This window comes from Perca fluviatilis, chromosome 16 (assembly GCF_010015445.1).
Source record: "Perca fluviatilis chromosome 16, GENO_Pfluv_1.0, whole genome shotgun sequence".
Lineage (NCBI taxonomy): Eukaryota > Metazoa > Chordata > Actinopteri > Perciformes > Percidae > Perca > Perca fluviatilis.
Genome location: NC_053127.1, coordinates 25,833,905 through 25,849,354, shown reverse-complemented (window position 1 = coordinate 25,849,354; position 15,450 = coordinate 25,833,905). Strand labels below are relative to the sequence as shown.

Sequence of the window (15,450 nt, the reverse complement as noted above, 5' to 3'; positions counted from 1 at the left end):
GATGTGGTTCAAAGAAATTTATACTATTCATTTATTTGTTAAGCATGAATACCTTTAGTGCACATTCTCCAGATGTTGTGGAGCTGTGTTTAAAAAAATGTTCTTCTGTGAAAATTCTCGGAATGAACAAACCAGGATAATTCCAGAATCTTCTTTGAAGGTTACAACCAAAATATTACTATATGGCGATAATAGGAAAACGTTAAAAGAATATTGTGTTTTTTTTCCCGTTGGTATGCTGTGTCATTCAAATCTTTATCTATCCCTTTGGTGGTTCGCCTATTGTCAATATTATGATGTTATAATATCATGCAAGATGCTCCTGCTATATGGCTGATGGCTGATGGCCATGTTGCTATATGGCTGATGGAAAATAGTATCACGTTGTATTGCATTCTGTATGTAAAATATGGTCTTCATTGAAATATATTAAGACATGTTACATACACTTAAAGTTGTGTTTGGATCTCTCATCTCTGTCTTGCAGACTACACTCGCTCAGTCTAACCTTATCAAACAAACAGATAATAGGCATGGAGTTTAAAAACTGTTTTAAAATGCACCAAAATGTATCCTCAGCAATAATGAGTAACTGTATTACATGTTTCTTCTGAGTGACCTACAGTAAAGCTTTACATGGGGCACACGGATCATTTTGCATGGGTAGTGCTGTAGCCAATGCAACCTTAACACCCTGCTATTATTTGTGCTGGCTGCTATATTTTAATGTGTCTGGTTTCCTAAACTAAAGGGATTGTATGCTGACATGATGGGCAGTAAGATGAGGATTGTGCTAAGCCTTCCTCTCCTTAAGCTCCCTCTGGTGACAATTTACAGAATTACAGAAGGATCTGGACTTCACACCAATCACTCTCCGAACTGTACATTATCTTTTACAGTTTCCACTGCATTAAAAGGGTTATTTTTAAACTAATTTACCTATTGGCAGTATCTACTTTGCCTCTCTTTCACGTCTGTATTCAAAAGGAAATATATGTGTCTATATGTCAGTGGGAAACCTATATTCAATAAGATTTTAGAACCCTGAAATCTTCTCCCCGATCAAATGTTTTTTACTACACAAGAAATGTTTTGACATGATGTTAGGTCTTAATAACTTCAAACTTAAATAACTTAAACAGTACATAGACAAGAAACACAATAAGTCATATTAAGTCGGCACATAGCTTTGTCAGAGGTAAATCTCTAGTTTGAAGGTTTCTCTTGTTGAAGAATGACCCAGTGGCCAATTGCACATGGTTCACATATGGCAGCAAGGCAAAGATGCTTATTCATATCTACTGCTAAATCATCAAACATGTTGTTGTATTGATTAAAGTGACAATAACAACTTATGAAGACATGCAGTAAAAACGACTTAACAACAAGAGACAAGGCAATAACACACCTCACCAGGCCCCTCATCACCTCGCTACATACTGTTTATAATAGATATAAATATAAATATATAAAAATGCCACCTGCCCAATACCCTGTGTTTAGAGTGGGAGAGAGAGGATACGTTCGAGCTCCTGGCAAACATGAGGCATAAAAATAGCAATTTAGTGTGGTCTTGCATTTACTGTGCCTAATGTAAGTGTAGGTAGCAATTTTGGCATGTTAAATGCCCACAAGTCATATTACGATCCTTTTTTACAAACTCTTTTAAATGAATTCAAACAAGAAACCTATTGTGATTTTGTTGTAATATATATGCACACGAAGTTGTCAAACAATGGGTAGTAAAAATGAAACATATGTGAGACAATATGGAAATAAAATGGGGAATTCCAACATGAGACATACTGTACTGTAGGTATGGTTAGTATCTTCAAAAGAGGTATCTGTGAGGGAAAGGCACCATCTAGTGGAAAGAAAAAGGGATGACTCCTCTGCTCAACTCAAGTGGTGGAAGATGTGGATTGTTGGGAGAGATAAGAGGGAGATAAAGAGAAATAAGGCAACACAGATTGGGCTCTGAACAGATTTTACATGGCACAAAGACATATGTGGCTCTGCTTATTGCACATGGGACATAATATAACTGCTAAGCTTGGCTGATTTTGGTTCTGGTTGTGATACAGTCAAAGATAAATCTTGGCTTGATGATCTGTAATTTTTGGCAGGATGTAGTTGTGGGCTTATCTGGATTTGTGTTTTCAATTCCTGATAGTCTCTTAATGATGGGAACATGTATGCATTTTTTTTTTCTCAAGGTTCTATCCTTCCGACTCGATCTTCAAAGTTAAAAGTGAATCTGAAACTGGTCCTTACCACTCAGCTTTTTGAACATGAAGCAGTTCACTGAGGCAGTCAGGCCCATGACCAAGATTAACCCCATTGGTCTGCAAAAAGCTCAGTTTGAGCTGATGGATCTTGAAGATTATCTCCAGAGTAGTAGTTTAAACCCTGGGTTTACTGACCACATCACGAGAATAGGTTAAATGACACCCAGAGCCATTAATCACAACAACAGCTTATTCTTCCATAGTCTTCATATACACAGGTGTCCATGTCATAGAGTGAGGATCCTTCTGACTAAGCCTGGGCTCTTGCCTTCAACTTTTAGATTCAGCGAGGTTGGCTTGGGGGAAATGGTTCAAATTGTGCAGTGGGGTTGATAGTTGGTGTCCCAAAAATATGTCTCCATGGTTCACACCTCTCTGGAGACAAAACGTAGAGTCAGCATCTTGACATAAAATGACTTAATTTGTAAGGAACTCTTTTACAGAGCACCATACAAGACCAGGGCAGGCAGGATGAGCAGCAGCCTAGCTAGTTCTGCTCCCCAGCTTGTTTTCTGAGAGGCACTTTTGAAGCCAGTTAGCTAATCAGGCTCCAGCCACATTTTATTCCATGCTTTAAATGCTATGAGATTGTATTTTAGCAATCTGCACACAATTGCATTGTAATTTACACTGACACATCCTCAATGTCATCTTTTGATTGTGACCAAAAACCTTCACAATCACAAATGTACTGCTTTCCTGTTTTAATGTATTCATTTATTCACAATAAAATTAATGAATTTATGGAGTTATACTTACAGTATATATAAGTTATATTAAGTTATAGTACAATTATTTCAGAGCCACATAAACACAATATTTCAGCACATCCACCAATGAGAGGAATATAAGTATGGCTGTCAAAAAAACAAAAAAAAAACAGAGTTGAGGACAGATTTATTGATATTAATATATACTGTACATAGACTATATACAGAGTAATAACTAAGTAACTAACTAAGCATACCTGTGCAATCACACTCAATGATAAATACAAATTTGGAATGCATATAACCAGTGACTGCATTGTGTCCGCAGTTGCTTGTGATCAAACAATCTGAGTGGTCCAACAGGCAATTGGATGTGGTGTGTCAGTGTAACGGTCTACTGCACAGGCCCAGTGAGTAAAATCCCAGCTGTGATGCTATTCCTTGTAACACAATTCCTCAATTAACCCTCGTTGAAGGAGATGTTGTATGGTTACACTCATTTCAATGTCATAATTGGAAATCTGATGCATTTGCCATTGGGTCTCTTTTCTATTGTATTACCTTTACCATCTGTTGGCATCGCTTGTGCATTGTTCCTGGACTGCATTCAGACATGTACAGAACAAATGTCCTGTCACTAAATGCACCAGGCAGGATTGGATGAAAGACTTTGAACTTAAGATACAACTGTAACTGTGGCACTGCTTCATCATCCAACCAAGATTTACAGCATTTGTGAAAACTAACGCCCACAAAGATTGTTGTAGCATTAATACAAGTATAAACTCTCTGGTTAGTACAGTTGGTTCACAATTTTGACACACAACATGTGTCCTATAAGACAAAAAAAATGTGTGTCTACATAAAAGTAAGTACAAGGTACATGGACACCCCTTGTGTAATAGACTGTAAGCTGCTGACATTGTGAACACCTTTTTAAAGTTAGACATTAACTCTGCAGCCTCCAAACAGATCAACTCACATTTACCTGAGCTCACTGCTGCTGCAAACGAAAGGCCTTCTCTGTAGTGCTCCAGTTTACTGCCTTTCTACAATACAACTTCATGATGGAGAAAGTCATCACTTGATTCTACCATGACTCAAAATATACTTTACTTTATTTCAGTATTTACAAAAATAAAAATATACTTGTGGTACGGAGTGTTATTTAATCCCACTGGAAACAAGGGGAAACATAGTCTGTCAGCCTCCAAGAAGCAAATTATAGTTTTTTAATGGAACTAGTTAATGGCATATATTAAACACAGAATATACAGTATAGTTGATGTATCATTTGAACATGTCATTACTTACGATGAGACCATCATCGTTGTCAAAAGATTGTTCATAGTTTGACGTGAATCTCTTTTTTTTCCCAAACGTAGAGAAAGTGTTGTACACATCCAGTTCTCCTCTGGGTGCCAGCTTCAGAGTGCTGTAGTCAGACGGGGTGCCAGGTATGTACACATTGTGCTGGTAGTCTGGTGCTTTAGAATGAGGCTGAGTGTACTTTGGAGTCCATGAGTGAGGAACTTCTCCCTCTTGAAAAGAAATCTTGCAGTCTGTAAAAAATGCACATAAATTACAGTTTTTACCGGAAGATTATTTCTGCTAAGAGCTCCTATTTACATACAGTATACTTGATCTGAATACGGTGTTTTTAAAGGCATCTTCTTAATTTCAGCTTTTCGCAAAAAAGCAAAACCCTTCTTGCAGGCACTTAAGTAATCCTCGTGTTGATGCATTAACCCCCCCCCCCCCATCCCACCCCCCTAGTTTTGGGTCTTGGTATTATCTGCTATTCAGTTTACCATTTTATATTCCAGAATAAATCCTTAGGCACAGAGACACATGGAGAAATCCCAATCCACCACCTTCTTTCATGTGAACAATAATGAGCCCAAATTGCACAGTTGCCACCTACCATTCATATGGTTTCCCCAGGTCCAGTACTGTGGTGCCACAGAGCAGGAAAACCCTTGGGCTTCATATTTTTGTTGACGAGTAAGCGTGCCCTCCATATTTGCTGAGCTATACCTGAGGAGATAAGGAGACAGCATACGTATAAGTCTATAAGTGTGTGTGTGTGTGTGTGTGTGTGTGTGTACTGTAACTGGATCAACTATGTATTCACCTCTTGTATGCTAAGTTGCGTTGGTTCTTGGTCCAGGTCCAGTCCTTGTTTGAATACTTAAGCTGCACATTTGAAACATAAAAAAACGTAGTTACCAGCACAAGTAGAAAAATTGCAATGAATTTATGTCTAGATGCCGTCGTGTGTATAAAATGGCAAGGCTAAAGGCATCAGATATGGGAGATACTATAAGTCATTGTGACTGACATATCTCTTTGTCCGATGTTCATGTTAAAAGCCAACAACAGTTCATATATTCCACAGAAATAGGCTAGCAAAAGTCAAGTTCTAGTGAAACAGCTGGAAAGGGTGAGAAGGGGGTATAGTGGCCTATTAATTATGTTTTTACCAGACTATTAAAACAAAATAGATTACATTGTCTTATACATGTATTATATTGACAAATAACATACTATGTTCTCCAATGCAAGACTATAATGACAGAGGATATGTCACATCTCCTAAAATTGGCAAAATTAGTTAGTAACTAATCTGCTAATGTGACTGATGTGAGGTTTACTAATGGTGGATGTATACTGATGCTGGTGACAAGAGCACAAATACAGCGGCAGTGTTAAGCTCAAGAGACAGCTTCAGGTCTGTGACAAAAAAATGTGTTTCTCTTTTATCCCTGCAACACCTTTTATGCGTGTGTCACACACCTTCACACATGGTGGCAATTTGCCAAGACTTCATATGTTGTCACAACATGTGGGTTGGTTGAGGCTATATTTTCCAATGGATTACTTGAATAAGAAATAAGGCATAAGAAATAGTCATACCTTTTTGGTGTTTTTTATTCTCTATAGCCTATATAACAAACCAGGGTTAAATTAGTTGTGATATCATATATAAACTCAACAAAAAAAGAAACGTCCCTTTTTCAGGACACTGTATTTAAAAGATAATTTTGTAAAAATCCAAATAACTTTACAGATCTTTATTGTAAAGGGATTAACCAATGTTTTCCATGCTTGTTCAATGAGCCCTAAACAATTAATGAATGCACCTGTGGAAAAGTCGTTAAGACACCAACAGCTTAAGCGGTAGGCAATTAACAATCACAGTTATAAAAAATTAGGAAAGTAAAGAGACCTTTCTACTAACTCTGAAAAACACCAAAAAAAAGACGCCCAGGGTCCCTGCTAATCGGCGTGAACGTGCCTTAGGCATGCTGCAAGGAGGCATGAGGACAGTAGATGTGGACAGGGCAATACATTGCAATGTCGGTACTGAGACGCCTAACACAGTTCTATAGGGAGACAGGAAGGACAGCTGATTGTCCCTGCAGTGGCAGACCACGTGTAACAACACCTGCACAGGATCGGTACATCCGAATATCACACCTGCGGGACAGGTACAGGAAGGCAACAACAACCGCAAGAACTGGCCAGTCTGGTGCAGTACACGAGGGAGGAGATGCACTGCAGTACTTAATGCAGCTGGTTGCCACACTAGATACTAAGGGACACATTCCATTTCTGTCAGTCACATGTATGTGAAACTTGTTCAGTTCATGTCTTATTTGTTGAATCTTTTTAATGTTCATACAAATATTTAGTTAGGTTTGCTGAAAATTTAAAAAATAAAAGAAATTGAAAGTGAGAGGGCGTTTGTTTTTTTGCGGAGTTTATATATATGTATACATATATATTTATATTACATCCCATCAAACAAACCGTTTTTCCAACATGAATTTAAAAAAAAAAGTAGATAGATTTTGAGAGAGCGCCCCCTAGTGTGTAACAGCATTGTAACATTTGTCCGTGAGTCAACCTTTCTGTCATTTCTAATTGAAGTTGAGACAGCCGGACGACTAGTTAGTGGCCTGAGTGGTGGATATAGTTTGGGGATAAGTGTAATTCTAAAAGTGGATGATTAGACAAATACCCAATCTGTTATGCTGATTTATATATATCAATATATTACCTCGTTTGGGGTTGCTGCTCTGTTGTTGGCCAGGTCGTTACGGTCCAGTGCGCTCCAGCCAGAAGTGAGGTAATCTGTGCTCTTGGCGTTATTCTGCTGAACTGACATTACAGGACTGCAAGGCTTGAGGAACATGAAGTCACTTTTGGACGATTCCGGTGTCAGACACATTTTGTAGCAATAGACCTGAGGAAGTGCGCCGTTGCTGTTTGTTGCCTCTGCGCAGCCGGACGCGCCTGTGGACATACAAACATTTAAGTTGGACTTTTTGAACACCTCTGTGCTGTTGGAGGCTTCTGAGCGGGAGCAGCAGCAGCAACAACATCCGATAATGGTGGGGAAGTTGGACTCTCCGCTGGATGCTCTGCCCTTCAGTCTCCGCACTGCAACCAGGACAATAATAGCCACAAGAAATGTGAAGGAGATTGCGCCCAGAGACACGATTAAGTACAGGGTGAAGTTGGAGCTGTGATGCGGGCTTAGTGACAGGTCAGCCAAATCGGGCTGCGAATCTGGCAGGCTGTCAACCACAGACAGAATGATGGAAACAGTGGCCGAGAGGGGCGGCTGACCATTGTCCTTCACAAGAATGACCAATATGTGCCTCGTGGGGTCTTTCTCCATCAAGTGGCGTATTGTCCTGATTTCGCCTGTGTACAGAGCAATGCTGAACAAGCTCGGGTCAGTTGCTTGGAGCATATGATAAAAAAGACGCGAGTTTTGACCTGCGTCTGCGTCAACCGCGCTGATTCTGGCGACAAGGTAGCCGGCGTCCACAGATCTGGGCACTGGTTCGCTGGGTGCTGTGCCGTTTTGCGGAACTGGTGACACAATTACAGGCGCATTGTCGTTTTGGTCCAAAATGAATATGTTCACTGAAACGTTGTTGTTCAGAGGCGGGAAACCGGCGTCTTGAGCTTGAACTGTGATCTGAAAGTTTTTAAGTTGTTCGTGGTCAAAGGATCGCAGCGCGTAAATATTCCCGTTGTCCGAGTTTATAGACACGTATGTGGACACGGGCATTCCCTGTATGTCACCGTCCAGTAACGAATAGGAGAGATATGCATTTTGACCAGAATCTGGATCCAGTGCAGTCACCGAGCAAATGGATGCTCCCGGCGCATTATTCTCAGTCAAATACACAGTATAGGAAGGCTGTTTGAAGTGAGGCGCGTTATCATTCACATCAGACACTTGGACCAAAATAGTTTTCCTAGTGAATAAAGGTGGGGAGCCCATGTCTCGGGCGGTAAGGGTGATGTTGTACTCTGCCACTGCCTCTCTGTCCAGAAAATCACAAGTAACTAATGTATAGTAGTTTTTAAAGGATGAGTGGAGCTGGAATGGGACGTGATGGGGGATCTCACAGTCCACATTCCCGTTTTCACCTGAGTCTTTGTCCATTACGCTGATGACGGCTATCACCGTTCCCGGGGGCGCGTCCTCCTGCACAGGTGTTGACACTGATGTCAGGATCACCTCTGGGAGGTTGTCGTTTTTATCCAAAACGTTCACCAGCACTTTGCAGTGAACTGCTACAGCGGAGGGGCCTTTGTCTTTAGCCTGAACATAAATTTCATACATCCTGGCTTTTTCATAGTCTATCACTCCTTTGACTTTGATTTCCCCCGTGCGCGAGTCTACGCTGAAGAGCTGGCGCACTTTAATAGGAGCGTGGCCACTGAATGAGTAGGTGATGTCAGCATTGGGACCCTCATCTAAATCGGACGCATTGAGTTTTATGACAACTGTTCCTTTAGGTGCGTTTTCAGCAAGCCTCACTCTGTAAAACGACTGATCAAACACAGGCGCGTTATCATTTGCATCCAAGACGGTGATATCAATTTGCGCAGTGCCGGATCTCTCCGGCGCGCCTCCATCCACCGCCGTTAGGACCATTTGGTGCGTACTCTGCTGCTCTCTGTCCAGTTGGTTTTGTAGGACTAGTTCTGCAAATTTGCTGCCGTCACTGCGCGTCTGTATATCCAAAAGGAAATGCTCATTTACACTTAACAAATAGGTGCGGAGTGAGTTGGATCCGACATCTAAGTCCTGTGCGCTCTCAAGTGGGAAACGGGATCCTGGCGCAGCGGACTCCGATATGTCCAGATTAAACTCGGTCCACGGGAAACTAGGAGAGTTATCGTTCACGTCCAGAATTTCCATCTCCACCCTGTACAGCTCCAGAGGGTTTTCTATGACCACTTGCAAGTGAAAAGAACAGGACAAACTCTGCTCGCATAGTTCTTCACGGTCAATTCTTTCATTGACAAATACAACTCCATTTTCTAAATTTACCTCCACATATTGCTTCTTGGCACCTGAGACTATCCGGAATCTGCGCGCAGAGAGCTTGTCCAAATCCAAGCCCAGGTCCTCTGCAATATTGCCAACAAACGCTCCATGTTCCAGTTCTTCAGGGATTGAGTAGCGAAGCTGTCCCCGGACTGCATCCAAGAAACAAGTGAACAACGCAAAACGGCAAACTACATGCCATTTCCCATACAGTCTTTTCTTCGCCCCTTGTGTGTCCATCTGTAGGCTAAAGCAATGCCGCACACTCACACCAAGGACTACGTCTCTGGTGTAGTCATAGAAGATGATTAAGCCAGAATTGTGCAAAATACAATCTGGAAAAAACTTGACATTGGTGGGACTGGAACAGCGACTGTCTGCCCGAGAGAAAAGAGAGGAGAGAGAAAGGGGTGTGCAGGGGCTACTAGACCTATCTCAGATTAGTGTGCGTGTGTGTTTATTATTGGCCCTACTGTTCCAATAGGAGAGAAACGACATCTGCTCGGATAATCTTTCCTGCCTACTAGCCCGATCAAATTCATGTAGCAGTCTCGAGGCTTTGGCCGTAGGTCAAACGTACTTGATTCAATTTCTCATAAGAGTGTTTTCATCATTTGAAACTGATAGAGTTGAGAATAATCAGATATAAACAAACCTTCCTGCAGCATATTCACTCTAACTCACAAAACCGGTAAAAAGTTAAAGTTGTAAACTTTTAAATTCTCAATCAAACTACTTTAATAATAATAAAAAAGGCTTCACTTAATGAAGCGTTATTATAACTGCACAGGATAGTAAAATGTAATTAAGTTGTCTCTCGAGAGATTCGGAATGAAATTATTCTATTAAAAACTTTTCAACAAACTAATTTGCAAAACAAACTGGGACTGTGAGAAGAAATCAGAGTAAAATCATTTAATTTTTGTTTTGTTATTAGAGGAAGTGAGCATTTCAGTTGAACATTACCAAGCTTCAAAGACCTTACCAAATGAAAAAAAAAGAAAGATTCTTTAGAAGAATACAGGGACTGCATTACAGCATTCCAATGAATAATACAAAAGTACCTACGTCTATTTATCATAGAAACAGTTACTATAAACGTACCATAAAATGACTATGAAGCCTCCAAAGAGGAATATTATGTACAGTATAGGTTTGAAGTTGTAAATTGTCCTCAGGAAAATTCTAATTCCCAGACATCTTCACAGTACTCTGGCAGGGATCCCAGCATATTTCAGCATATTAATACTCAAATAGAGCAGTTGTATCTATTTACCATCCACCTCAACGCATGCTCGACCCGTTTGCTCTGAAAAACCCAGTTCCCCTGGTTAAAAGCTGAAAACACAATCTGTCTGCAGGAATGAAGCTGCAGCAGATGGTGAGGTTTTCCATGGGCTCATGCTCTTTTTAATTAATGGAATGGAGATTAGAGGGCATTTTCCCTGGATCATTAGTGAACAGAGGAATTAAGACATTTTGTGAGGAATAATCCCAAGGCTATCCATGCCATGCACATGTGGTTTTCTCTCAGTGGTCATACTGACCTGCTTTTCACCGCCTAAGTGCACGGCATCACTTACGCACTGCCGAAACTAAGTAGCTGGGATAAGGGGACACAACCACCACATTTAGGGATCAAAATACAAAAGAGATTATCTCTCTGTCACTCCCCCCCTCTCTCTTGCACACACATAGAGCATCTCTCTCTCTCTGCCTCTCTCTCCCTCCCTCTTTCTCTCACTCAAGGGCAAAAGTAGAATATCAATCCCTTTGTCCTTAACTACTTTCCAGTTTTAAAACTGCAGGATTAGAATAGGTTAGCCTATATTCCGCAGCTTTTAACACTTAAGCGGTTTTAGTTGGAAACAGTGTTGTGCATTCCACTCTAATGGTAGAATGTCTGTCCTGTAACATGTTCTGAGTGCATCTAATTATTTTTTATTTAACCTCTTGTGAACCATTACAGATGCTCTGCACCACCTGGTATAAAGAGCCAACAGCAAACTGACAGCGATGACTTCTCACATGATTGACTGCTGGTAATGAGGGAAATGGTGGCATGTTTGTCTCACCACGTAGCATACACATACAACTTGTATGTTCTTGTTAAACTAATAACATGCTATGGGAATGGGGTGCTAAACAAAGACGTGAAATAGTATGGGAATGGTTACACACAGTTTGAATTTCAACTGTCTGGAGAACAGGAAAAGGGTGTGAATAAAATCTTGCCCCAGTGTGAGAGTATGTGCATGCATTCACATGTGGGTTGTTCAAGAAAGAAAGTGATAGTTTGAGTTTTTCCAAATTCCCCCACTAGAACAAATAATATTAGCAGAAAGAAAAGATTCCGGCTCCAAATTGGGTGTTCCAACTGTAAACATAGATTTTCATTAATAAATTAAACAATTCAATAGTCTGCAAAAAATCCATTTGGATATCACCTCATGCGCATGGCTGATTGTGTTTATTATTAAAGTCTTTGTTGCACCAGAAACATGTTGTTCTCATTTCCCTCAGAGTGCTGAAAATTCCACGAATGAAAGGAATTAGAGGAGAAGACAAACGTAAAGTCCTTTGTCCTCATTCAATTTTTACAGAAATTGTTATGGAGTCAGTATTTTGCATTTATTTACCATCATATCAATGCGTTGCATTATGTGCACACACAAGTATTATCACCAACATTACATTCAGATTCTGTCTGCTATCGTTAAAGTATAGCTTTACAGTTTTATGTGAAGCTACCCTTCTCCATGCCCCCTATAAATGTAGCAGCACATGGGATTTCATGAGGGCATCACCTGAGTTATTAAACTAGGCTCGCGTGTTTGTTGAAACTTGACATGGATGTCAGAGGACAGAGGGACAGCTGAGAGCCCAGTTGTTATTGGAGTTGTCACATGGGAACCTCTTGACACTGAAAGTTGGCTCAGAAAGCTTCTGGAATCATCACTAAATCCTTGTCACAGGCAACCCACAGTCACAGGAAAGTGGAAGGCAGAGCCAGTAAAAAATTTCTTTTTTTTTTTTTTTTTTTCCTACTTACAAATTCATATGTGCGTGAGGCAGCCACCACCAAACCGAACAATGACATTATGACATGTTGTTGGCATGGCATCAGCTGTAAACAGTCATGTCATGCATGCTGTTTGCAGAAGGAAGCTGACAGTACCATATGGGAATATCATGCTTTATCTTAGCATTTTAGATTTCCCTTTTCTAAACTTATGACGTAGTTCATATCCAACATCTTCAAAATGTACCTTACCATCTTCTAATAAGAGCCCCTATGTAGAGGGTTTATGATATGTAATTGATGGCTTTATTAATGGTAAATAAATGTCCTTTTATACATGACCCTTGCTTTGTCTTTTTAGCTCTTTATTTACCAGGAAATCAAATGGACTGTTTACAACCTGGAAATCAGTTGCAGGACATCTGGACAAATATCATTTTATTATTATCATTTTTGAAAATTACTTTAAGGGCATTTTATGTCCTTAATAGATAGCAACAGTGGAGAGATGACTGGAAACGGAAAAAAAGCGAGAAATGCAACAAACCTTTCTTTAAATTATTTGTTAAACTTTTTCTTTTCAGATAACTAAAAGTCACCCTTGATTGAATATTTTATTGTTTCTAACTGCAGAATAAATGATATATTAAACTGTTAGAGCCATTACCCTTCAATAATGATTTATAACTTTGTGCTCATTGGTTTATCACATTCTAAAAAGTCATTATGTCTGCAGCTAACCACTTCTTACTCCATCCCATCCATTCTGACCTTATCTGTTCCAAATAGTAGTAGTTTCTTCTAAGAAGACAACAAAGAAATGGCAACATGTCATGCACACAACAGCAGAAAATGAGGACACTTTTGCACATTAGGAAGAAAGTGATTCTTCAAACGCACACTCAGAGATTACAGAGCAATTCAGGTCACTGCTGGATATGGAGAGACTAAACAATTACCAACAAGCAGATGTCTCTGCACTACAACACACCATGCATCAATAAAGAGACTGCTCAGTCTGTGTAGCATGGTCTTCTTTCCCAAAAGGACAGACTGTTGAGACAGCCAATTTGAGAAGCTTCTACTCTGTTGCTATTATTACTTTTTCAGGAGGAGAGGAAGACTGCAGACAGCAGTGGAGACAGCTTTTGTCTGAGTTAGACCTGCTTTGTTGACCTATCATAAAGGCTTGGCATTTATATTCTAAGGCTTTCAGCTATCATTATTTTCCTGTTCGAATCAAAGAAATCACAGATGTCATGTTATCATTTTCGCTTTCCTATTTCGATAACATTTGAGTCTCCATAATTTTATTATCGTAACAAAAATGTGACATGGTAGGTTTCAAGACAATTATTTAGAAATTTACATTGTAACAAAGTCTTTGATAAAAAATAAAGCCTAGTATATGCTACACTTGTTAAGTCAGTTTTGTGCTGTTTAAATTCCGTTATTATATAGCCTACTCAATTTTTTTTGTATATTGTTCTGCCAGCTACATGGACTGAAACTGGAATACAGGCCATTTGCACACTGCTGGGATGTAACAGTTGCAGCCTTAAATCAGAGGTGATGGCGTACAATATGCATGTTTGCAGTCTATGTAACTGTCATTCAGGCCACTGAATAGAACTTTAATTTCATCTTTGGACAGCTTGTAAAGACTGTAGGACACTTAAGTCACTTGGATTCCGCTTGGGCTACGACTACCAAATGTTTTCATAAGGGATTAGTATGTCAGTTGTTTAGATTGCTTGATTAGTCATTCAGTGTATTCATTTATAATAAAAAATATATATATATAGTGAAATGCAAATCACATTTTCTCAGAGCCCAAGATGACACTTATGCCTGTTTTGTTCAATCAACAGTCCAAAACCCAAGGATACATATTCAACTTACAATCATAAAAAAACATAGAAAAACCTTCACAAATCTTCACATTTTAAAAGCTGAAACCAACAAAGCTTTGGATGTTTTGCTTGACAAATGACTTACTCGCTTTTTTTTTATTTGTTGACTAACCATTTTAACGCTAGATTCACTAATGGTCTCGGATGTATTCAGACCCTTTACTTAAATGCTCTGCCCAGTACACCCATGGCAAAGCCACACAAGTGATTTTAATTCTTTTGTCTGATTAGACAATTTATTAGGACTATGCTTGTGCAGACAGTGCTCCACGTCCCCCTCACTTACCTGTTAGTATTGTGGCACCTGTTTGTGTGGGACAAATTACATCTTTATCACCCTTAGTACACAAAGTGTCCTGTGACCTCAAGTAATTCCACTCACCTTCAACCTGAGCAGAGTCATTGCAAACACCTGTGCTGGTGTTTAAAGTGCTCATATTATGCTTTTTGACTTTTTCCCCTTTCCTTTATTGTGTTATATATGTTTTTTGTGCATGTTATAGGTTTACAAAGTGAAAAAGCCCAAAGTCCACCCCAAAGGCACTTACCATCTTCAACAGAAAATACTGTTCACAAACTGCTCCAAACAGCTCTGTTGTAGTCCAGCCTTTACTTCCGTGACGAACGCTCATCGACTTTGTAACACACGTTATAATGCTCGCCTAGCTTCTAGCGTAGCATGCCCTCATACTCTGCTTCTGACTGGGTAGTAGTCCTTACCTAGCTACTGCGCATGTGCAACTCCCAAAAAATAAAGATGGAACAGAAGTGTGATGCCTCAGTCTGTAGCTAAAACAGAGAGCTCAACACACAGGGTGAAAAGAGGAGCTGCAGCAATGTGCAGTACAAAAAAAGTATGATGTTTTTTGAAAATTAAACCATGTAAACCTATTCAGGTACAACCTCTAAATACAATTATGAACCTGAAAATGACATTAATATAAACACTTTAAAGTAAATGTAGCAATAGACCTTTTTCACAGAAGACATGTCACAGAAGGAAAAGCACAGGTGTAAATGTAATGTAATGTTATGTAAAATTAATAATAGCTAAATTCCAGTTTCAGGGTCTTTTTATTGTGCATACTGGCCGTCACACTGTCATGGCTTAGAGCCATGCTTTCCCCACCATGAAAATTTTAAATGTCCGTTCTAGAAT

General features: G+C 39.7%; 1 protein-coding gene across 1 annotated transcript; it reads right to left on the bottom strand.

Moving 5' to 3' along the window:
* Window positions 1-3,168: 3,168 nt before the first annotated feature.
* On the bottom strand, window positions 3,169-9,951 carry LOC120575613 (protocadherin-10-like). Its single transcript, XM_039826414.1, has 4 exons — window positions 7,062-9,951; window positions 5,133-5,194; window positions 4,923-5,035; window positions 3,169-4,560 (listed from the first exon to the last, which is right to left on the bottom strand). The coding sequence occupies exons 1-4, from the start codon at window positions 9,594-9,596 to the stop codon at window positions 4,289-4,291; spliced, it is 2,982 nt and encodes a 993-aa protein (XP_039682348.1). The 5' UTR covers window positions 9,597-9,951; the 3' UTR covers window positions 3,169-4,288.
* Between the last annotated feature and the right edge of the window lie 5,499 nt (window positions 9,952-15,450).

Coding starts and splice junctions, on each gene's coding strand:
- LOC120575613 (XM_039826414.1), bottom strand. CDS start 9,596: ATGGACACACAAGGGGCGAAGAAAAGACTGTATGGGAAATGGCATGTA. Junction 5,195..7,061: donor GAGCAGCAACCCCAAACGAG/GTAATATATTGA, acceptor TCAAATGTGCAG/CTTAAGTATTCAAACAAGGA. Junction 4,561..4,922: donor CTGGGGAAACCATATGAATG/GTAGGTGGCAAC, acceptor CATTTTTTACAG/ACTGCAAGATTTCTTTTCAA.